This window comes from Vicia villosa, unplaced genomic scaffold, assembly GCF_029867415.1.
Source record: "Vicia villosa cultivar HV-30 ecotype Madison, WI unplaced genomic scaffold, Vvil1.0 ctg.002546F_1_1, whole genome shotgun sequence".
Lineage (NCBI taxonomy): Eukaryota > Viridiplantae > Streptophyta > Magnoliopsida > Fabales > Fabaceae > Vicia > Vicia villosa.
The window spans coordinates 236,158-259,596 of NW_026705964.1; the positions used below are offsets into that span (position 1 = coordinate 236,158).

At 35.8% G+C, this 23,439-nt stretch overlaps 4 protein-coding genes across 6 annotated transcripts; 1 reads left to right on the top strand and 3 right to left on the bottom strand.

Annotated features, from left to right (window-relative positions):
- Positions 1-106: 106 nt before the first annotated feature.
- On the bottom strand, positions 107-2,426 carry LOC131639157 (pentatricopeptide repeat-containing protein At5g59600-like). Its single transcript, XM_058909663.1, has one exon. The coding sequence runs from the start codon at positions 2,117-2,119 to the stop codon at positions 464-466; it is 1,656 nt and encodes a 551-aa protein (XP_058765646.1). The 5' UTR covers positions 2,120-2,426; the 3' UTR covers positions 107-463.
- An 863-nt stretch (positions 2,427-3,289) lies between these two features.
- Positions 3,290-7,713, bottom strand: LOC131639165 (protein TOC75, chloroplastic-like). The gene is made up of 7 exons (XM_058909670.1): positions 6,455-7,713; positions 6,105-6,326; positions 5,902-6,009; positions 5,594-5,785; positions 5,248-5,496; positions 3,932-4,186; positions 3,290-3,816 (listed from the first exon to the last, which is right to left on the bottom strand). Exons 1-7 carry the CDS (start codon positions 7,619-7,621, stop codon positions 3,577-3,579), a joined length of 2,433 nt encoding a protein of 810 aa, XP_058765653.1. The 5' UTR covers positions 7,622-7,713; the 3' UTR covers positions 3,290-3,576.
- A 3,781-nt stretch (positions 7,714-11,494) lies between these two features.
- Positions 11,495-13,455, top strand: LOC131639150 (uncharacterized). 3 transcript variants are annotated; one of them, XM_058909656.1, is made up of 4 exons: positions 11,502-11,688; positions 11,815-12,135; positions 12,229-13,113; positions 13,218-13,452. In XM_058909656.1, the coding sequence occupies exons 1-4, from the start codon at positions 11,604-11,606 to the stop codon at positions 13,259-13,261; spliced, it is 1,335 nt and encodes a 444-aa protein (XP_058765639.1). In that variant the 5' UTR covers positions 11,502-11,603; the 3' UTR covers positions 13,262-13,452. The 3 variants fall into 3 exon arrangements, with proteins under 3 accessions (XP_058765637.1, XP_058765638.1, XP_058765639.1); XM_058909654.1 differs by having other exon boundaries at positions 11,495-11,688; positions 12,229-13,455; XM_058909655.1 differs by having other exon boundaries at positions 11,495-11,688; positions 11,818-12,135; positions 12,229-13,454.
- A 91-nt stretch (positions 13,456-13,546) lies between these two features.
- Positions 13,547-17,382, bottom strand: LOC131639149 (D-xylose-proton symporter-like 3, chloroplastic). Its single transcript, XM_058909653.1, has 14 exons — positions 17,037-17,382; positions 16,858-16,958; positions 16,305-16,383; positions 16,147-16,206; positions 15,977-16,043; positions 15,561-15,685; positions 15,376-15,477; positions 14,916-15,293; positions 14,724-14,771; positions 14,564-14,626; positions 14,390-14,470; positions 14,195-14,293; positions 13,907-14,044; positions 13,547-13,794 (listed from the first exon to the last, which is right to left on the bottom strand). The coding sequence occupies exons 1-14, from the start codon at positions 17,217-17,219 to the stop codon at positions 13,660-13,662; spliced, it is 1,659 nt and encodes a 552-aa protein (XP_058765636.1). The 5' UTR covers positions 17,220-17,382; the 3' UTR covers positions 13,547-13,659.
- Between the last annotated feature and the right edge of the window lie 6,057 nt (positions 17,383-23,439).

Consider the following 23,439-nt stretch of genomic DNA (forward strand, 5'->3'; position numbering starts at 1 on the left):
ATCGGCTTAAATCCGTTTAAATTTGAAGATATGAAAACCTTAGTAGTTGGAAGCTTGCAGTTTTTCAAGGAAAATATTCTACACTGTATGTTTGTTGGAATGTGCCAACAAAGATGAGTTATTTTGAATAACAAAACATGGTAGAACCACTCGATTCTAATATCAAATTCTACAACCTCTATCGCGGCGTCTCTCCTCTTTGTAGCCACTGACTATGGACAAAAAGAAAATACTAGTAATAACTTGACAGTTTAGGTTTTAAATGCTAGTTTATTCATGTCAATTTTGCTCATAGTCACTCTATGGTAGAGTATTATACTCGTGTTTTGTTTAGGCTTTAATTCTTGGAGTTTTTCTTAAGTGAATGATACTATACTACTACAATCTTTTTGGCTTTTTCTATTAAACAAATTTGCAAAGGAACCTCCAACATAAACAATCATTCACCTACCAATAACAGTTATTATACATTATTATCTATCCAACTCAATCCTTGAAGTTTTCTTAGTTTTCCCTTCTTTATCCTTTTCTTGATCCGCTCAACCCTTCCCCATTTTCCAGCATCGGCATACAAGCTGGACAACAGGAGACTGTTCCCAGCACTGTCAGGTTCTAAATCCAACAAATGCTTGGCAGCCACTTCAGCAAGCTCTACATGCCCATGATTTCTACAAGCAGACAATAATGCACCCCAAACAAACAAATCAGGTTCAACTGGCATTGTCTTGATTATTCCATGCGCTTCCTCGAGTTTCCCTGCTCGACCAAATAGATCCACCATGCTTGCATAATGCTCCAATCGTGGCTCAATGCAGTATTTCTCTTGCATAATCTTGAACAGCCTCTGCCCAAGTTCAATATCTCCAACATGACTACATGCTGTAAGAGCGGCAGTAAAAGTTAAATGATCGAGTTTTGTTACCCCTTCCATCTCCATCCGATTGAAGAGCTCAATAGCTTCTTCGCAATACCCATGATTCGCATAACCGAAAATCATAGAGTTCATAGTCACCGTGTTCTTCTCCGGCATCTTACAAAACAGTATCCTAGCTTCAGAAATGAACCCACATTTTGCATACATGTCAACCAAAGCACTCCTTACATACACATCTTCCTCCACACCAGTCACCAAAGCATAGCAATGAATCTCCTTCCCAAACCTCACTCTTGCCGCAGTAGCACAAGCTGGAAAAAGCGCACTGATAGTAGCCGAAGTTGGGCAGAACCCATGATGCAACATTTGCTTAAACATATCAAAAGCTTCCTCATTTTGAAAGTTCTGTACAAAACCGGATATAACAGAAGTCCATGACACCACATCAGGCTCAACACCATCTTCAATCATCAACCTGAAAATCCGAGATACCATTGCTCTGTCACATTTCTGAGCAAACCCAGATATCAACGCATTCCAAGTCACCACATTCGGGTTCACACCCATCACCTTCATATTTTCAACCAAACCCATAGCCTCATTTGGAAGCCCTTGTTGAGCATACCCAGAAACAACAGCATTCAGAGACACCAAATCCTTCATATTCATTCCATCAAACACCTTACGTGCATCTTCAACTTTAGCGCACTTAGAATACATAACAATCAACGCACTCGAAACAAAAGCATCAATTTCAAACGAACACTTCAAGATCAAGCCATGTATTTGCTCTCCGTAGATTCGGTAACCAATGTGGCCGCAAGCTTTGAGAACACTCGGAATCACGAAGACGCTGTTGGGTTTCGAGTCATGGATGGTTTGCATCTCAGAGAACACGGAGAGAGCGTGATCATAAAAGCCGCAGCGAGCACATGTGCCGATGAGGGCGATCCAACCGCGAACATTTGTTGAAGGAATTTTGTCAAACAGTTTTCGTGCATGGGAGAGTTGGCCACAGCATGCGTATAACGCTACGAGATTAGATGCTACAAGATTGAAACGCGCGTAGCCGTTGGTGGTCAGATGCGCGTGAAGCTTCTTTCCTTTCTGCAATGCTCGATCATGAGTGTATATTTCGATGAGTTTAGCGTAGGATTCTGGTTCTGATCGGAGAAATCGAAGGTTGGGGATGACATTTTTGGCGGGAATGCTTATGACTGTTCTACTTCTTACCAGAATATGCATAGCAAGCACAAAGCTACTGACAGCACTACCAGCGCTCAATTATCTGTTCAAAATAAAAGGGGCGCTTACTAATTTATGTCTATTTTTTAAAGCATTTTCTGGGTTGTTTTTAACCTCAAATATAATTGTTTATATCAAACTTTGGAAAATTTGTGGGAAAACTTTGGAAAAATCATGCTAATTATAAATATTTAGCCGTTACTCAGATTCTTAGAATGTTTTTTTATCTTATTTCTAAGGTTCAAGAGACCCTCGTTGTTATGCTTTTGTAATAACCTGCATTCATGACTGACTGTTGGATTGGAGAATGAATCTATAAATGAAATGATATAAGTTTATGTTCTATCGCTTGAATTGATAAAAATAAAACATAGCAGAGTAGAACATGGAAATTTCATAAATTTCATCTCATTTTGCCACTTATCACTATTTTTTATGTGTTCCATTCTACCATCATGTTCTTTTAAAATATCCAGTCTAAGGGAAGGATATTTTAGCACTAATTTTCTTTCTTGATTGAGTTCCTGCAATAACGTCAAGCTGAAAATTTGTTAGTCTACACCTGATGATTTGAAGAGTTTTCTAGCTACCGATCTTTCTTAACCATTCTTAACCAACAAAGAATTAGGAGACTATGTTTTACAACTTGGTTTCAAATTAAAAGCAGTTACAAATGCGATTGATAAGTAAAAATTAACACTATATTTTTCAAATCAAAAGAGCTCAAGTGTAAATAAGTAAAGCTTATATAACGTGTATAAGAGTTTTCAAAATAAGAATTTTACAGTGCTGAATATAAAGGTTTTTTATTTATTTATTTTATATAGATGAAAGGATTACATATTTTGGCTGCAAAGGAGTTTCAAAATCGAGTGAAAACAATAAGTGATTGAGCCTAAATCGATAATGAACTTTAATTAAAGCCAAATCAATCAGAAATACTCAAATTCCATCTCTAGTTAAAATAATTTTTAACCAAATTTTGCTTATCTCTGGACCAAACTTTATTACCAAGACCTTTCAATAATTGAGAGGAAACCTCAGTTACAAATGGTACCAGAAGAGAAGAAAAGATGAGACACAGAAATTGTCAGAAGTGTTTATTAACTAACAGATTTAATAGGTTAATATCAAATCAATAATTGCCAATACTCTCCAACAATCATCATCACAAGGGGAAAAAAATTGAAATACATTAGAAATCACTACATTCCATTCTCATGAATTGGACATTGATCATAAGCCGCAGAAATTATAAATGGTAGCCAGCAGGATAATCTATACTATTAATATTTTCATTGAAACCTACACCAATTTAAGTAACCTAGAGAAAACCAAGCCCAGTACCAGCATGGTGTTCACTTAATAATCCAAACTCTATAAGATTCAAGCACCTACGGCTGAAAAATTCCTTCTGCAGTCGAAAAGAACCAAACATACACTATGACTCGTGCACCTCAAAATCTTTCTCCAAAGCGGAAAAATACTGCACCTGTTCCTGAATTATGGTCAACAGCATATTCTGCTCTTACTAAACCAAGCTTCATACCAGCACCATAAGAGGACCCCTGACCCATTCGCCTATAGACTACAGTCGGATTTCCTTTGACATCTTTTGAACTTCCTAGATCAGTACCATGTTCTGCAAAGGCATACACGTGCGTACCTTTAATAGGTATACGTACCTCAGCTGCCAGCTGTAAGAAAAAACAGAAAATAAGATAGTTGTTTGCTGGATAATGTATAGATTTGGAGAATCAAAACTACTATTGTATCTCCATTGACAGTCATAGATGTAGACAGCCATCCTACCTCGAGGATGTTTCTGGCTGCTCCAAGCTCACCCATGTTGTAACCCCTAACAGAATAGGGACCCCCAAGAGTAAAAGCATCATAACTTGGAAGGTCACCTACACAGCCTCCATAGTGACCATGGAGGACAAGCACTGGCGGTGGTGATTTACCGGCACCTTCCTCCACAGATTTCAATTGGAGAAACTGAGTCACAGTTAATTGGTGACGGTTAAAGAATGGGAAATTGGTGCCAATGCCAAGCCCTTGATCTACCTGCAGTTTGTATAATGACATAACAATGTCAGCACAGAGCATAGCATAGAAAACTTCAGGATCATAATTATAACTTTATTAAACACCAATCTCTTGTATCCTCAAAGTTAGAGTAATATAGTGTTTGATTAGAGGGTGTGAAGGTGAGGGGAGGGAAGGGGAATGAATGGAAGGGAGCAAAACCCATCCTCCTCAACTTTAGCTGCAAACATCCACTAAAAAAAATTCACAATCAGGTGCAATTCTGCTCAGTTGCTTCAAAGGCGCACAAAAAAATAGAGGGACGAGACATTTATCAGAGGACTGCTTGTAGGTTAAAAGATTGAAATTAAAAGCCTTGGAATTTGAGTGGGCAAGGCTTAACTCATCCGAGCAAAACATCTTATAAGCTCAGGACTGATCAAGTCTATAAGAAGCACTACCTAGTACCATATATTTAGTTGATGCGAGACACGCCCGCGCATACACATTTAGGGTATATTTTGATTGATGGAATGTGACGGAATTGAGCGGAATGGAATGGTGAATAATGAGATTCAATTGTTTGGATTTGCAAATAATGGATGGAATGGAACATAATGGAATCCATTCCGTCTCATTCCATCAAATCCTCCATTTTTTTTCCATCCGATTTGGGATGTATGCAATGGAATGAGATATTTTTAATAAAATAGCCAAACAATAAAGTGGGATCTATATACCATTCCGCTCCACTCCATTCCATTCTGTTATGTTTCATTCCGCTCCGCTCAATTATGTTCCATCAATACAAACATAGCCTTAGTACTACACATTTGAAGTGTCGACTAATGTGGGTGGAATAACAAAAGCCAACTGATTTATTTTAACAATATAAAATAGTTAGATATGATCTAAAGGATTATGAGAATACCAGGGAGAATATCTCCATAAAAGTTAGATGCATTCTTTTTTTTCTTCCCCCACTAAAGCCTAGATTTAAATTCTAACCAAAAAATGGAAGTGGTGGAAGCATCCACTAAAAATGGTTATCTTATTTGAAACAAAATCAACAGCAACGATTATAGGAGGATGATAGTCACCTGGAACATGTTCCTGCTTCCAACTATAGTTCCATTCACAAACCTTGTGTTATCCCGCGTAATATTAGCCTGCAAAAACGCCATCCTATCGATACCAGTATCGCTAAGGGTGGTTGGAGGTCCATCTGCACTAATTCCTCCATTAGGTAATACTCTTTGACCATTGGAACAGATATGATTGCTTTCATCACGTGTTATTATCTCTTCCATTACCAATCCATAAGTGAATTTACTTTGACGAGAAAAATTCTGCTTGGAAAACAAGAATTGAAAGTTAAAAAGAAAGCTACATACAGCCCAAAAAGCCAAGTCAAGAAGACTAGTGTAAAATAACCAGTGAAATTACCTCAGTGATATTAGCTTTTGCACCAGCACGGTCAACCCATATTGAAGGCACTTCATCCACCCCTGGCCCTCCAGTGAACACTGGACTCAGCTTTCGGCTATTGAAGCAGCTTACACGGAGAGTTCGGTTCCGTGGATTTTTTACACCATCCAAATACGGATGTGCATACTCCATTTTAAAAGCAAGATCATCCTACAGCAGTACATTTAACAAAAATATCAATGCTTGTGTCTAGTACATAGGTGATAAATTAAAGAACTAGTATAATAAATTGAGGAAAAGAGCTCAATGGACTAGTATAAGGGTACCTGAGGATTCAAGAAGTTGCTAGTTGTCACAGAACCAGTAAGTGACCTATTCAATCCTTGCAGATTCCTATGTTCAAAAGTAATAGTCCCTCCCGGCTGCAGCGAAGCCTGTACGAACATTGAACAGCAAACAAACACATAAATTGGGCAAACAAAGATCAACGTTCAACAAACAAAACAGACTATCAATTCGCCGCAAATACCAAAGTCGGACGCCCTCCTCGCCCAGGAACAATACTCCACTCGGTGCTAACTTCAGCTGATTTCTGCTCCAACTCTTTGAGCTTAATTTCAACTATTATGCTTCCCTCGTTCTTCTCATCAGGCCGCGGATTCACCTCAATATTGGAAAACAAAGCAAGGGAATTTATGTTCCTCAAAGCTTGTTTCCCTGCTTCAATGTTAAAAGTATGACCTGGTAGAAGCTGTAATCAATCCAACACAAACAAACATTCACCAACAAGTCATAAAACAATAACCATAGCCACACAAAATGAATCACATTTAACTCCAAACAAACATTACCAACAAACACATTTACAAACATACACACCTGTTTTGGAAGTTCTCGTTGAACAACAGGACCTTCCGTGTTACCTTCAACAACATTACCAAGTTTATCCAAATACTGAACAGACAACTTAGTAATATCCCCTTCAACAACCTCACACACAACCTCACGTGTATTAAGGTTACCAAAATTAACAACCTGAGCACAAGCATAACCTTCCTCATGATACCACCTCTGAACACGGTCCCTTATCCTCTGCAACAACCTAGCACTAACCCTCCCTTGTTTACCCAACATATCCCTAATCTCCTTATGAACCGAAGAAGGCAAAAGACAAGGCCTGGCAGCATCAATTCTCCTCCTATATTCCCTCTCCTGTCTCCTAAAAAACTCAAGTTTCTCCTTGTCACTCATATCAGGGTCCATCTCAATAGGTTTGGATTGACCCATCAAACCAACATTGATGCATCTAAACCGGTCTGCTTTCTCCCACATACTCTCAGCAAACGTAATCGTCAACCCTAACGACCCGTCTGCTTTGGTTTTCCCTTCCATGTCAACCTTCTCGAACATTCCACAAGTAGCTAAGCTTTCCAGCTCCTTCTGAAGCTGAGCTTTGGTGTAAACCCCTCCAGGTTTAAGAGATACCATATCTAAGAAAGAATCCTCAGTTCCGATTTTCCTTTTTGTGTTCCGGTCAAGGAAAACGATATCTGAGATTTTGTATTTCTTAAACCCGCTCAGCCTGCCAAGTAAAACCGTGATGTTCGCCGGTAGTTCATGTGAATCCCAATCTTGTGATTTTGGTTCGTCGGCGATGGCTCTGGCGGGAGATAGAATTCTCGACCAGAACGATCCTTCGTCACCGTTAAACCAACCACCTCCACCACCACCTCCGGAGGAGAATCCTCCACCTCCTCCACCTGCGCCGCCTCCAGCGGCGGCATTGAGTCCGGGCAAATTAGGGATGGGGAAATGGAGGGAGCCGGTGAGGAAGAAAGCGGAAGCGGCGGCGGAGGAAACAGCGACGGTGGTGGATAGGGTTTTGAGAACGGAAGAATTGAAGGAATCATTGTTATCATCGGAAGAAGAGAGTTGACATTTGAAGGAAGAAGAACGAGCGGTGGTGAAATGGTTGTTGCGGCGGCGAGGGGGAGGGGTTGTTAGGGTTGGAGTTAAGCGGTTTGAAGTAATAAAGGAAGAAGACATTGTAGCGATGAGGTCGCTGTAGAGTGAAGAAAAAAAGAGAAGGATAAACCACACTGGGGTTTTGATTTGTTTTTATTTTATTTTTCTCCTATTTTGTTCTACGCTTTTGGCTTTTCAATTTTACCATATAATGTACTATTATACTACAATCACATGCATTATTTGTCAATTCCAATGTCGTCTTACACCGGAAAGATCTAAATCAATAATAATATTCAACGGAATTGATTCCGATCACAATAGAAATTTTGTCGCATTCACGTTTTTAAAATATTACTAACCGTTTGATCTTAATAAGACGGTTTAGAGAAAATATATTTGATTTTTTCAAAATAATATTCAATATCGCCTTACATCGCAAAGATCTGAATCAATAATAATATCCAACGAAATTGAATCTTCCACAGGAGGAATTTTGTTGCATTCACTTTGTCAAGATATTATTAACACTTTGATCATAATGGTACGGTTTAGAACAACTCGATTTGATTTTCTCAAAATTATCAATTTTATATCAGAACCATTCAATTTATAAGAAGATGCGTGAAAGTGTGTTTTTTACTGCAAGAAATCTGGATATGTATCCAAACCTAATAGTTTCGAGTAGATTTGGTTTGTCTCACAAAAAAAAATTGTATTGTAAACGGAATTGTGTAACAGAATCTGTATCCTACCTAATTGTACTATAAACGGAATCTATATCGAACCTAATTGTACTACTAAAAAACTTAATTTAAATTGTTTTTGGAGCGAAGTGCTAAAACGGAATTAAAATTTGTGACATATGGGAGTAAGTGAATGTGAGAAAAACAAGGGCTGAATTGTATTAATTTTTTCTTTCTTTTTTGAAAGTTTCTTCTGGAACCTTGTTCTTCAACTTTTTGGTAAGGCAATTGTTCAAAATTTAAACAGTCGTGGTGACTGCTTCACCCCATAAAGATTTTGGCAGATTCTTCTGCTTCAGCATGCATCTCGCCATATTCAATATGGTCATGTTTCTTCTTTCTACTATTTTGTTATGTTGAGGCGTGTAAGGAGAAGTTACCTCATGATCAATACCATGTTCTGCATAGAATTCTTCAAACATCTTTGATGTATATTTGCCATCTCCGTCTGTTCACATAACCTTGATCTTCTTTTCACTATATTTTTAAACAAGCATCTTGAATCGCTTAAAGATTTCAAATACTTCGTCATTTCACTTGATCACATAGATCCAAATCTTTCGACTATACTCATCGAAAAATGAGATAAAATACATGTTTCTACCAATGGTATGATCCTCAAAGAGGCCACATACATCTGAATGTACTACTTCTAGTATGCAAAAGGATCTTATTGGCATAGTCAAAATGAAATACTTTCTGGATTGCTTCCTTACTAAGTAACCTTTATAGAGTTTTTCGGGCATCACAAGACTTGGTATACCTATTACCATATCTTGAGTGATCAGTTGATTGAGTGACCTAAAATTCAGAAGGCCAAACCTCAAATGCTACAAGCAACTATGCTTGCGGTCGACAACTGCTTTTAGGCATTGTACCTCAGTTGAACTTATCATAGTCTTAAATGTCCTATTCTTCGACATAGATGATTTCAACACCAAGTTATTATGTGTGTTGAATAGTTCCAATGCTTCTTTTTTCATAACCACTGAGAAACCTTTTTCGACCAGTCGTCCAACACTTAGTAGATTGCACTTTATTGCAGGTACATAAAGTACATCTTTGATCATTGCTTTTACTACACTGCTTCATTGAATAACTATGTCTCCAGTGCCTTCTGCTTGTAATAGACTATTATTAGCAAGTTTGACCTTACTCTTCTTCGACTCGTCAAAAATATACTATTCGCATTCTTTGACCAGTCATGTGATTCGAGCAGCATGTGTTGAAGAACCAGGTCTTTTAGTCCACATGCTCGTCTGCAATTGCAGCCATGAACACCAAATCTTCATAATCATATGAATCTTTTGGTGCAAGGTTTGCTCCTTCATCCTTGTATTTTATCGCTCTCTTATCTTTCTTGTACCAACAATTCTTAGCCAAGTGACCCCCTTTTCAAAATTATGGCACTGCACACTTTTTTTCTATTTGTCTTTTTGATAGGAGTTTTCTTCTCCTCCTTTTGAGGATTCAAAGGCTTTATCACCAATCTTATTCTAGATTTGAGTCTTGTCTCTTTTGTCTTTGAACTTGTTTGAACCACCATACTTCTTCCATGTAAAGGCCTACAAAACTTGTATCGAATCTTGAACCCATTTCCTCTCGATAATCTATAACCCGTGTGCCTAAAATGAACCAACCAAATTTCCAGTTTTAGAGTTTCAAGATTGTTGGATTCTTGAATAGCTACGATAACATGATCAAATTGAGAAGTCAACGTACGCATTATCTTCCCAACTATCATATTGTCAGTAAGTGTTTCACAAAGCTTTATATGAGATGAACAAGATTTAGCAACTGTGCGACATAGCCTGCGATTTTTTCATCTTCGCCTATCTGCAGCAATTCATATTGCCTTCGTAGCGCCTATAATTTGACAACTTTCACCTTCTCACCTCCTTTATAATACTTGGTAAGAATATCACATGACTTCTTCGTCGATTCAGCATGAGAAATCCGATCAAAGTTCATCGCGTCTACCGCCGATTGAATACAAAATGATGTCTTGCCATCCTTCTTCTTGGCATTCTTATGGACGGTTCTATGGGCTTCAGTTGCATTATGAGCAAGCGCAAGAACGCCATTAGTAACCACTTCTAGGATTTCATGAAATCCAAACAACAATTGTATTTATTTACTCCATCGAAACCAATTTTTATTATCAAGAATCGGAAGAGAATTTAGAATATTCTCATTTTTACCGTTCATCTTTGTAGCAATTGATTAACAACCCACGATCACCGACGTGTGATTCTTGAAAATACGATCAAGAACCTAATTGGAGTTTTAGATACCAATTTGTTAGTGTATGCACTTGGGATGAGAGAAGAAATGAGAGAGAGAATTGTTATTATTAAAACTGATATTAGAAAACCGAATGTAATATGTATTTATATACAACTATGTAACTTGTATACTAAATAACTAATATAACAAACGCTAAGGCTAACTAACTTTGACTTGAACTATGTAACTTAGATTATATTCTCAACAAGATGCTCTAAGAGTTTAGGATGAACATGCACCTTAATTCTTGTTCTTTTACCATATAAGGAAACATATTTTGTGTTGTAGGGAATTATCTTTGGACAATGCTCAATCGAAATGAGTTGTTTAAGGAATTTAGTAATGATGATAATATCATAATTTTATATTTAGAAATGAAAACTGCCAATTACATTAAAAATTAAAATTAAATGATGATTTATTTCCTTTATCATTTAGATTATATTTCCTTACTAAGCACTTCTTTTTCCTTCATTGGGGTTTTATATCCATTTAGATTTTTTTTCCATAATACTCTTAACACTAAAAATATTATTATATATACCAATTGTTAGTTGATTTACTAATATTTGACGCTGAATTTGATAAGACTACAGTTTAATCTCTGCAACTGTAATTAGAAAAAAAATCTAATCTTTACTTAAAATATTTTTTGGAATTAAAATCTCGCATTTATCCCATCACTGGTCCATCATTTTTCTTGTCACATTCATATATTTAAATATAGATGATTTTAAAGGTGAATCTAAAAATAATAAGAATGAAACGTTGATTTCCTCTTTATTATTATGCTAAGGCCATTTTTATCATCCTGACCAGGTCAAATTTCTAATTGAGGCAAGCAAAAAGATTAATCTACACGTGTAGAAAAAATCCACAAAAAAAACTATGGTATTCTTGATTATGCTTAGTGCAAGAATTCAGGAAGCAAATTCATAAGCACGGTTCATTTTGTGTTAAATTTCTGCCTCTGGTTATTATCCAAAGGAAGAATATAAATACAAAAGCAGTGTTATTCAAAGGTGACAAAAATGGCTCAACTCGAACGCCCTCAGAGACATGTCGAATCTTCGAAAAGTCCTGGTTCCATTCAAACCATGGAACAACTCCTCCGAGGTAATCCTTCCTCGCCATTAAACATTACTAGTTCATACGAATAAGAATTTTTATATGTTAAGACGAAGTTACCATGAAAAAGGTACGTTCGATGTTATATATAATATAACCTTTTTTGACATATAGCAGGAGAAGCCTCAAAGCCAAAGCTGTCACCAAGCAAATCCTCGTCTTCTTCGGCCTGTTCTTCGCCGTCCTCCCCTTTCTTCCAAAGGTTGAGGCATCATGACTCGGAAGAAGACCATGGCCAGAATCAGAATCAGAATCACAATCACAATCAGCATCAGAATCAGAAGAAATCAGTAATCACCAAAGTAAAGGAAAAAGCTAAGAAGTTACGCCACAGCCTCAGCAAGAAAAGACACGAGGACTGGAGTGCTACTAGTTCCCCTTCGAGTGCTGGACATGAAGGTGATGGAGCAGAAGAAGATGCGGAACATCATGGAGGTACATGTAGTAAGAAAAAACATATATAACTGGCTTATGTTGATTCTTTTTTATTCGTATATGAATAATTGTTGTCTCCGATTAATATTTCAGTGTATGAATCTGAGATGGCGCATGAAGGACATAAAGAAAATACAAGGCAACATTCAAAATTGAGTCCAGTAACCCCGCAGAAGCATGTTCTGTCAAACAATGAGAAACTTGGATTAGAACAAGCTAGAGAAAAAACACTAAGTCGTTCGCTGTCAAAGAAACTAACACAACCAGCTGCAACAGCAACTACTGCACCGACACTTTCTTGTCCAAGTAAGATAATCACCAAAACTTCACCCGAGAAGAATCAGTCACCAGCATATGCTGAAGGATCAGAAACAGCTCAATATATAACATCCAAATTTCACGGTCTCTCAGTTTCCAAGCCAGCAGAGGATCACAATTCATCACCAACAGCTGTAACAGCTAATAAACCGTCATCATTGACCCTTCGCACTTCACGTACTCCTCCAGCTAAGATGCCTTCTCAAACAGATCCAGGCACCCCTCGAACTTCATCAAATCCAGTGGGAACTTCACCACCTTCACCACCCGCGTCTGCTCCACCGGGTGCGAGCAATAACAGTACCCCGTTACAGATATGGGATAAGGGTGTTTCGGTGAAGGAATATTTGATGAACAAATTTGAGCCAGGAGAAGATGAGAAAGCTCTCTCGAAAGTGATATCTGAAGCAATGAGTCCTAGAAGAACTCCCGGTGATGTAGGCGTGATTGAGAAGGTGAGAGAAGCCGTAACATCTTTGCTCCGAACTGAGGCACCAACAAAACATGCAGACACAAACACAAGCACTACTACTCGTACGCCACCCCAAGTCTCAGCATCTACCAGCACCACCAATGCACCATCTAAAATCTCTGTCTCAGTACCTACTAGCCCTACCCGTGCGCCATCTCTAATCCCTGTAACTTTTAACACTCAAGAAGGTAATTTACTACTAGTTCATTTCGTAACATCTGATTTTTTTCCCTATAACTATTTTTGCCTCTAACATAAGCCAGTGTTTAATTTGATCATTCTAAATATGCAGCTGTTCAGGAAGAAAACCATGACAGGGTTCTTCAGGCAAATTGAAAGTCCACATGATGTTTTTGCTTCATTTTTGTGTATGCATTCAGTTCCTGTTCAACCTTGTATTTGTAAAATTAGACTGAAAATATAGTCTCCCTTATATTTGTAAAATTTAATTGTATGTAATAAGTTGTGTTTTTTGCGTGTAATGACCTGAACGATACATTGTATATTTTTATAACATTGCATATACTTACATTTTTTTTGCCACAAAATATTTAGCTGCGAATCATGAATACTAAAATCATAAGTTAGAACCCTTAGTAATTCAAGTAACTTGATTAGAGATGGTAATATCATCTTCTTATTGCAATCATTACCACGAACATCAAATTACACGCATAAGATATACAAAAGGTGACAAACTATAATGCACTCACATCAAAAGCTAGTTTCTGGTGTCACTTCAAGATTTTGGATTCAATGTCTTCTAAGCTCAAGCCTTTTGTCTCCGGGACAGAAGTAACAATGAACACAAGTGACACTAAAGCAATGACCGCAAAAAGGAGAAAAAGGTTATCTGCTCCTAGATACTCCTGCAGTGGAAATCAACATAGATTATAAATTCCGAAAGAGATCAGACAACGTTAAAAAATGATTAAGTTATCCTGCATACGAAAATAACATGGAAAGTAATGAATCTAAAACCTTTAGTGGTGAGAATGCAAAGGTAACAACAGCATTGGCAGCAAAGTTGGTAAGAACAGCCATACTAATCCCCCGTCCTCTAGTACGGAGTGGGAAGATTTCTGATACCATAAGCCAACTTATCGGCCCAAATGATATCTGCAATTCGAATGCAATTTGACATTAATCGGTAGTAGTCCATAATATTTTAAGCCATGGTTATCAGTATACAGAAGAGGACTTCCATTTCTGGTTGAATATGACAACAACAAAAAAAAGAAGCAGGGCCAATGACCAGAAAATCGTTACCTGGTAGCAACCAACGTAAAGGAGTAAAGCCGCAACAGCAACAATTGGTAACCCTCCAAGAAATTTATAATAAGCGGAAAGGAGAACTAAAGATAGGGCCTAAAAAAATAAAATAAAAGTGAATAACCATTGCATTTGACAAGTTGAAATACTGTAAGAAACTGTTAGTTAGTTCAAATGTGATAGAATTCCTACAATGCCACTGACACCTCCAATCAGAAGAGGTCTTCTCCCCAAATCATCTACTTTTAGAACAGCAACCGATGTCATTACTAACTACAAGTTGATCAATCACAAAAATAATACCGTCAGTGTACCAAAGTGGTCTCGGTCTCTCTTCCCATAAGTGAAACGCCTAAATAGATATACCTTGAATAAGCCAATAACAACTGAAACTTTAGCCGCGTCGGCGGCAGCAGAAAATCCAGCACTCTAGATATATGACATGTATATAATCTACCGTGAGCAAGATGGAGATGAGAAAATTTCGTTGAAAATAAAGCAAAAATGAGTTTTAACAATTAAGTACCTGAAGAATAGGACCGGCATAATACAGAACACTAGGTTGACCTGTTATCTATTGTAATAAGGTGACATATCAGACAAACAGCAGAAAGAAAACTCTCCATATTTCCTTCAGTATAACATGAATAAAGTGGAAGTATCCAAACACAATTATGATATAATGATGAAATAACTCATTGCACTGAAATGGAACAACCTGTTGAAATAGTACTAGCCCCCCACCGATTACGAACGCTTTCAGATTGGGACCCTGAAACACCTCTAAGAAATTCGCCTCGGATTCTTGATCTTCATACGCTGACTTCAATGAGACGAGACTCTCTTCTATCTGCTTCTCAGATTCTTTGTCACCGGGTGGTCGGCCCCTTAATTTGCTAAGGGAAACAATTGCCTTCTCCTTCAAATCTTGAAAAGAACCTTTTCCTTGTACTGCTTTCAGAAGCAACCACCGAGGAGAGGCGGGAAGAGTCCACATCCCGAGCCCCATTAACACAGCAAGCGGAGCACTAAATCCATACATGAATCGCCATCCACCAACTGTAGTAATCTGAAAGCTTCCCACAAAATAACCCAACTGCGTGATATAGTTCAGTCACCGGCTTAGTAATCTCTTTAGTTTTGATAAGAGATGCAAAAAAGGAAATAATGTAATGTACCAGAATCCCCAAGACAATGAAGAGTTCTTTTAATGATACTAGAGTGCCACGGATTTGTGATGGACATGTTTCTGCAATGTATAAAGGAGCTCCATGCATGGCCTGTAATACATTTCGCCCGTAAAATTGTGCCGAAATAATCAATATTACCAACAAAAAACATGTTACAGTTTAAAGTAGCCTACCAGACCTATACCGAGTCCATAAATAAGTCTTCCTGCTAAGAGAACACCAAGTTCTGGTGCAGTGGCAGTGATTGCACTGCCAAGTAGATACAACACGGCAGCACCGATGAGTTGTCGCTTCCTCCCTAGTGTTTTAGTCAAATTAATATATTTATAATAAGAGTTTAATTTTGGTACACCGTTGATGTAAAAAAAATGTACACTTTTAACAAATCACAACCAATCATATGTAGGACTTTATAAGAAATTGTGATTAAAGTCAACTATTTTAAATGATCTGACGACTATGATTGATTGATAGCGTAAAAAATATCTTCACCATGGTGTATACAAATTAAATACTCAAAAATAATAATAATAATAATCTAAAGAAGTTTGGGTTCTGATATTTTGGATAATGTAAGCAAAGCATTTACCAATGAAATCAGCAATTGCAAATGCAAGAAGTGAGCCAAGAAGAGCCCCATATAGGGAACCACTGACCTATGTTTGACATTACGAGTTAGATCTTAATGTGTAAAGATGGTCATAACTTTTCCATAAATTGCAAGCAACAAGTTTTCCAGGTATGATACAGAAATCATACCACAAGACCAAGCTGAATGGCGGAAAGATTGGACCAAGCGATACCGCTAAGCTCTGCTGACTGTGAATTCAAATCAATAATGTAAAAAACCATTTATATATGTTACTGAACTAACCGAAAAAAATGTAACTGACAGACACAGATTGACAAAGTTTTACCTGCAGTGAAATTGTAGCACCGGATGTGGCACCAATATCATAACCAAATAACAAGCCACCCAATGCAGGGAACACAAACCTAAATTTTGAAACAACATGCTACGATAAGCACCCAGGAACTCTTACATTTCAAATTCATTATAAATAGCTTATACAGAATTACATTTACATATATATGATAAGCACTTCTGCACATGTTATGGAACCAATCCTAATCTTAATTGAAATTAAGTCAAGTATGTTACCCTTACCTACTGAAGTTTTTCATTCTCATTTCCGTATTTGGATTGACTTATTTGAGCTTATTTAGTGCCATAAGCACTTCTGACTCTCTAAAACTATTCAGAAGAGCTTATGAAAATAATATGCCATGTCTGCAAATTGTTTTAGCTTATTTCTATAAACTCTCGAGAATAGCTTTATAAACAGCTTATAGCTTATACATAATAATCACCTATATGAATATGATAAGCACTTATTAAGTTGATCCAAACAGGTCTCAAGCTTTGTTACTTAACCTATATAGAAAGAAAGAACATTGACAGAAACGTACGGAAGGATTACAGAAGACCAAGAAAATTCCTCTTGGGAAGTTTCATCGGAAGCAACCGACTCAGAATTGTTCCCAGCAGAATACTTCCTCTGCGCTTGAACCTGCCCAGAAGATGAAAAGGCCAAATTAGACTAAAAAGCTTAAAACTTTGATGAGTTTTCAAGTTTCTGGATACTCACATGGAATTTGCGGTTATGAAGAGAGTGAGAGGTGAGAAGTGGAAAACAGATATGTGTTGGCGAGAAAGGATTGTTAATGGAAGAAGAAATGAAACGTGGAGAAGAAAACGGAGATTTTGACTTTGTTATTATCCTTTGATGGTGAAGTGGTTTGAAATTGAAGAGAGTAGTTGATGATGCCATTTTGAGGTAGTTGATGTTGGTGAGTTGGTTGAATTAGGAGTGAGGAATCATGGTTGTTTGTTTGTTATCTGATAGTGAATCTTGGCAAGTAAATGAAATGGCACGGTGTGTGATGCAAGATAGTCCATTCCATACACTATCTTACAAGTGTTTTTGGACACTACATAGGAGACATGTATCTAAAACCTTCAAAAATGCATCTACATTATGGTCTTTTCTTTATATGCTCTTTACACGGATAAAATAAACCTTTAAAAGCTCAAAAATATTCTTCATAGATGCAACTTCGAACGCATTTAAAATTAATTTTCAATGTGTTTCGAAAATGCATATCTGAAACCACCATATTTACACGTTATTATTATTTGAACATTGGATTCAAACATTCAATTGTATTTTCGGATATGCATATCTGAAAATATTGTTGCTATATCAGTTTGTTGCATGATCACCTTACCACTATTTCATTCTCTTTATTTTCCCCCATAACTAAAACCTACTGCAAAATTTCAACCATTTTCAATCAACTTTTCGTCTCCAAACCAAGTTTTAAGTGTTTTATCATATCAAATAGAGCATAGAAAGCTGCAATTTAAGGTAAACTTTCCTCAATTCATCTTTTATTTCCTTGCATTGGTGCTGAGTTTTTGATGAAAAAAAAACATCACTTCGGATATGCATATCTGAAACTCGTCTACTATATTTCGGATGTGCATATATAAAACATGTCTTGTTACAGAAACAGAATTTAACAGATTTTATGTTTTTTTCCGTTTTAGATATGGTGCACCCCGATATGTTTTCCAAAGCTGTTGTAAAGGTTTCAAATAAGGTGAATGGCGATGCTAAGATGGATGAGGTGAAGGACGATGTTAAAACGATTGGTGTCGAGATAGTTGTTCGAAAATAATTTACAAATGATCAAATTTTCAGTGCTCGTCAACATATGCTTGAATGAGTCCGAATGGTAGCTAGCAAACTCGGATTTGGCGTTGTGATTGGAAGGTCCGACAATGACACTAGTAGAAGGCAATCATTTGTACCGATGAGATGCGAGAGAAGTGAAAAATATGTTCCGTGTGTTAGCGGTCTCATACCAGTTACAAAGTGAATGTGCTTCCCTAAAATGGGTAATCTTATAGCACGTGCATATGACAAGGTGTGTATCGATCTGACGAGATATGGTTTTTTAGACACATTTTTCCCTTTTCGGAGTTGCCCGTCTCAAGACCGATTAGGTCGTATCATTTGTATTGAGTATCTTAGATCGCTCCATTTTGTTCAGGTTTGTTTGAAATCGGGGTGTCCTATTTCGGCTACATGATCAGTGGAGTGGACGACACATTCCGCAAAAGAGGCGGAAACTTGGCCAGGTCACTTTTTGGAAAGCATGACAAAGTTTACCAAATTGACGGAGCTTGAGAGAGAGTCAAATAGGGAGAAGTCGAAGAAAGAACTGATTTTAAATTTAAGCAATGACAAAACATTCGGTGCATTTTAGAACGTAATCGAACCATTTTTTGAATGTATTGTCGTGCACAATATAAATTATATACGATTCAATACATATATAATATATATTCTACATTTTACCGCTGTTTACTTTTATCGTTTTATTTTTTGTTTCTATGGTACTGATTCTGCTAAATTAAAATCTATCTCTAATTTTGCATAATTCGGATATGCATATCCGAAATAACCTTCATTTAAAAAAATAACAGTGGTTGGTTCGAATATACACATCCTAAATAACCTTCATTTAAAAAAACAAGAGGGGTTATTTCGGATATGCCTATCTGAAACCCCTATTTTCATAAAAAATGATGAATTCAGAGGTTAATATCTGAAACATGCTCTGGTGGCAGAATAAAAATTCTTGGATCCAAATTGCTCCAAATATTCTATAAATAGGGTCTCCATACCATTTTTTCAGCATCACACACCACAAACAGAGATGAGTCAAACATATCCTCACATTGCTTTTGTCTACTTCAGTGATGAGATGTCTTCACGTTAATTTAGGTTCTCCGAGGACACGCCTCTCGCCGAGCTGATTACCATACTGAATTCTCTCCTGCAGTATCCAGAAAAGTGAAAGGTGGTCCATCTTGAGTATCGTTCACTCTCACTTGACACTAAAGCAAAAATAAAGTTCACCCAATTTGCATTGAAGACGGATAACGATTTGAAGATTATGTGGAGTACTTTTCACCGATACTGTACTAAGAGTCCGACTGAAGTCGATGTGAAGCTTCAACGATTTTGAGAAGTTGTTATCAAAATATTGCAACGTCCTCAGCTACGCATTTATAGTAAAATGTAATATTAAATTTTTGTACCACTATCTATGTAATTTTGATTATTTATGTTAAATTTATGTTAAGTTGCTTTGGTTTTAAGATTTTTGCTTCAGTTTGGTAGTCAATGTTTAATTCAGATATGTGTGTCTGAAAGTTACCATTCGGTTCTTCCGTATATGCATCTCTGAACTTATACAATAAAAAATTGAAATATGGAGAGTTCAAAAATGCATATCCGAACTAAGGAGATATTAAGGGATTTCTGTTAAAGACCTCTAAGAATCCATAAGGGCACATTAAGAATTTCTCCGACATTTATATAAAGAGAGTTCAAATCTATAATATAAGAAAATTAATGGTTGTGGAAAAGTCCTAAATACCCTTATTTGATTTTTTGCCACCACATTAAAATTGTGGTTTTTTTGTCTTTGTACCATAAAATTTTTAATTTTATTATTAAAATAATACAACTCTTATATTTTATCAAACTTATCAAATCTCTCTCTATTCTTTTTTTTCTCTTTCATCACTTTCTCTTTTCTTTCTTCAAAAAAAAATCTATCAATCTATAATATAAGAAAATTAATGGTTGTGTAAAAGTCCAAAATACCCTTATTTGATTTTTTGCCACCACATTAGAATTGTGGTTTTTTGGTCTTTTTACCATAAATTTATTACTTTTATTATTAAAATAATGCAACTCTTATATTTTATCAAACTTATCAAATCTCTCTCTATTCTCTATTTTTTTTCTTTCATCACTTTCTCACTTCTTTCTTCAAAAAAAATCTATCAATATATAATATAAGAAAATTAATGGTTGTGTAAAAGTCCAAAATACCCTTATTTGATTTTTTGCCACCACATTAGAATTGTGGTTTTTTGGTCTTTGTACCATAAATTTATTATTTTTATTATTAAAATAATGCAACTCTTATATTTTATCAAACTTATCAAATCTCTCTTTATTCTCTATTTTTTTTTCTTTCATCACTTTCTCACTTCTTTCTTCAAAAAAAATCTATCAATATATAATATAAGAAAATTAATGGTTGTTGAAAAGTCCAAAATAACCTTATTTTGGTAAATGATACTTAAACAAAAATGAAGTCTATATACGGAAAAAAAATATATTATTGACCTAAATATTTTTATATACGAAAAATTTCATTTATGATCAAATATTTTTTATCAAAAAATGGTATACGGGAAAAAATATATTATTGATCTAAATATTTTAATATACGAAATTTTAATATTTATCCAAATATTTTTTTAAATGATACCTAAACAAAAAAATATTTGTATATGGAAAAAATTTTATTATTTACGAAAAATGGTATTTATGACCCAAATATTTTTTATTTAAAAATTATATACGGAAGAAAATTTATTATTGATCGAAATATTTTTATATACGAAATTTACTATTGATCCAAATATTTTTGTAAATGATACATAAACAAAAATGAAGTCTGTATACGGGAAAAAAAATTATTATTGATTTAAATATTTTTATATACGAGAAATGATATTTATGATTAAATATTTTTAATCAAAAAAAATGGTATACGGGAAAAAATCTATTATTGATCTAAATATTTTTATATATGAAATAATCAATTATTTATCTTTTTTTTTTCTTTTTTAACATTTTTATTTAAAATAAATGATGTATCCAAATTCGCATAACCGAACAGAACCCGTGCGTATGCACGGGTTTGTTACTAGTTTGTAGAAAAGAAAGTGAAAATTCAAATACAGTAAAAATATTGGGTGTCTTAATATTGTCATATCTTTTTCATAATTTTGACTTCTTTAAAATATTTATATAAAGGCTTTGAATTCATAGTGAAATGTGCATAATTTCTTATATCAATACCTCTGTTTTTTTTAATTAATTGAGAATTAGAGTGTTTGCAAGTGTCACTCCTACCAACAATTGATTTAAGGTGTTTGTCGGTCCGTTTAACATTTTTAAGAGTCATTTATTTGGATCTACCTTAACAAGTCAACTTGAATTAATGATGATCCTCGTAGGGGGCTAACGTTTTATTTTCCCCTTAGAAAAATCCAATCATTTTTGCTTAATGGTTCATAGGAAGAAGACAACGGCGATTAATACATATCAAATCGATGGAGTGACAACTACTTTATCACCCAAACCAACATATCAGCCTTGGAATAACATCACAATTGTCGCGATTAACGAGGAGCCTTTGATTAGGGATCTAGTGGCATTAATGCAAGATCAGACATGAATGATCGTCAATTAGAATATATCATCCTGCGTTCATCCAACTAGAGACTTGAGGGGATGACCAGAGTCTAAACTCCCTATGTTCTCACCGCTATGATACTCAATCCCCTTGAAGGAAAAATCCAACACTAGAACGATTCCATTCTCTGGGACATTGTAGAAACATCAACGACCTTTAGAACCAACCAAATGTGGTGGCAAAAAAATGCGGTCCTATATTATTTATTTACTAGTGAAATTAGAAGCCTTAAGATCCTTAATAAGCGGGTAATTTACTTAAAGATCAATATTGATTTCACACACTTATTCATTTACATTCGCACGAAGTAACACATAAACCCCCATATTTATGCATAAAATAAATATTGTCATAGAATTGTAAATTGATCCTAATTTATCATCATTTGAATATGATATGTATGATGTTTATAATGAAAATGAAATGGATCAAAATGACATGCAATATGGATCAAGGGAGCCAAATTTTGAAGTAAAAAGGAGGCTAAGACTCAAGTCAATCACACAAAGGCGAATGCGACTCGATCAATGAATCCAAGATATAAGTAATCCCTTATAAAATAGGTAAATTTGTTGAGTGGGGCACAACTCGACCGAAAAATGAAAGGTGGTTTAAAGTACGCTCGAAGGTTGTTTTTGCGCGAAGAAAGCTCAATTCCTTTAGCGAGCCACTGATGTAGGAAGGCTTTTCAAGCCATCTGAGTTTGTTTCAGGACCAAAAACAACATTTTAATATTTTTAGCAATTTTCTATTTTATTTCTATTTAGGATTAAAAGTCCATTAATGTTTCTTTTTTTTCCTCTTTTATTTTTTGTTTTGGATTAAAAGTTTACTAGGGTTTCTTTTCTTCTGAATTTAAACAATTTTGGCGTGACTCAAAGATTATCTTTTGATATAGTAAAATCCAGAGTTTATCTGACATGTTTTACGCTTGTATACTCGTGTTCGCATTCTAGGTTTAACGCTTCCTAATCCCAAGTGTTTATGACTGTGTTAGGTGATATCAGAGCAGGTTTTCTCCTGTTTCTTTTTATAACTTGATATTCATAGAGGATCAACCGGTGACAGTATCAGATCTTAAGGGAATTACCACGAATTTTACCACGACTCTAACTAATTTGACTGAATAGATGGTGACTTTAGCAAATCAGGTGAACAACGCCAACAACAACGAGAATAAACGAAGAGACAGGGAAGAAAAACAGGTTAGGGTAACATGGGGTGGAAATAATAGTGTTGTTATTGTTGAAAATTCGAGTTCTCGAGAAGAAGAACCCTACGAGGAAGAGTTTGATTACAGAATCGACAAAATAACCATGAATATCGATTGAAGGCTGATATTCCATTATTCTATGGAACGATAGGAGTGAATGAGTTTCTGGATTAAAAAATTGATGTTGATAGATTCTTCGATGTCATGGCTGTCCCTGAGAACAATAAAGTTAAGATGGTGGTAATCATTCTGAAGAGTATTGTTGATGTCTAGTGGAATAAGCTTGTAGTTTTGAGGTAGAGGGAAAAAATGACTGGTTAGTTCTTGGCGAAGAATGATACAATTAATGGTGGAGTGATTCTACTAGAGGATCATTAGCAGAATCTTTATAAGATGTATATTTAGTGTATTTAGGGAAAGAGAACTGT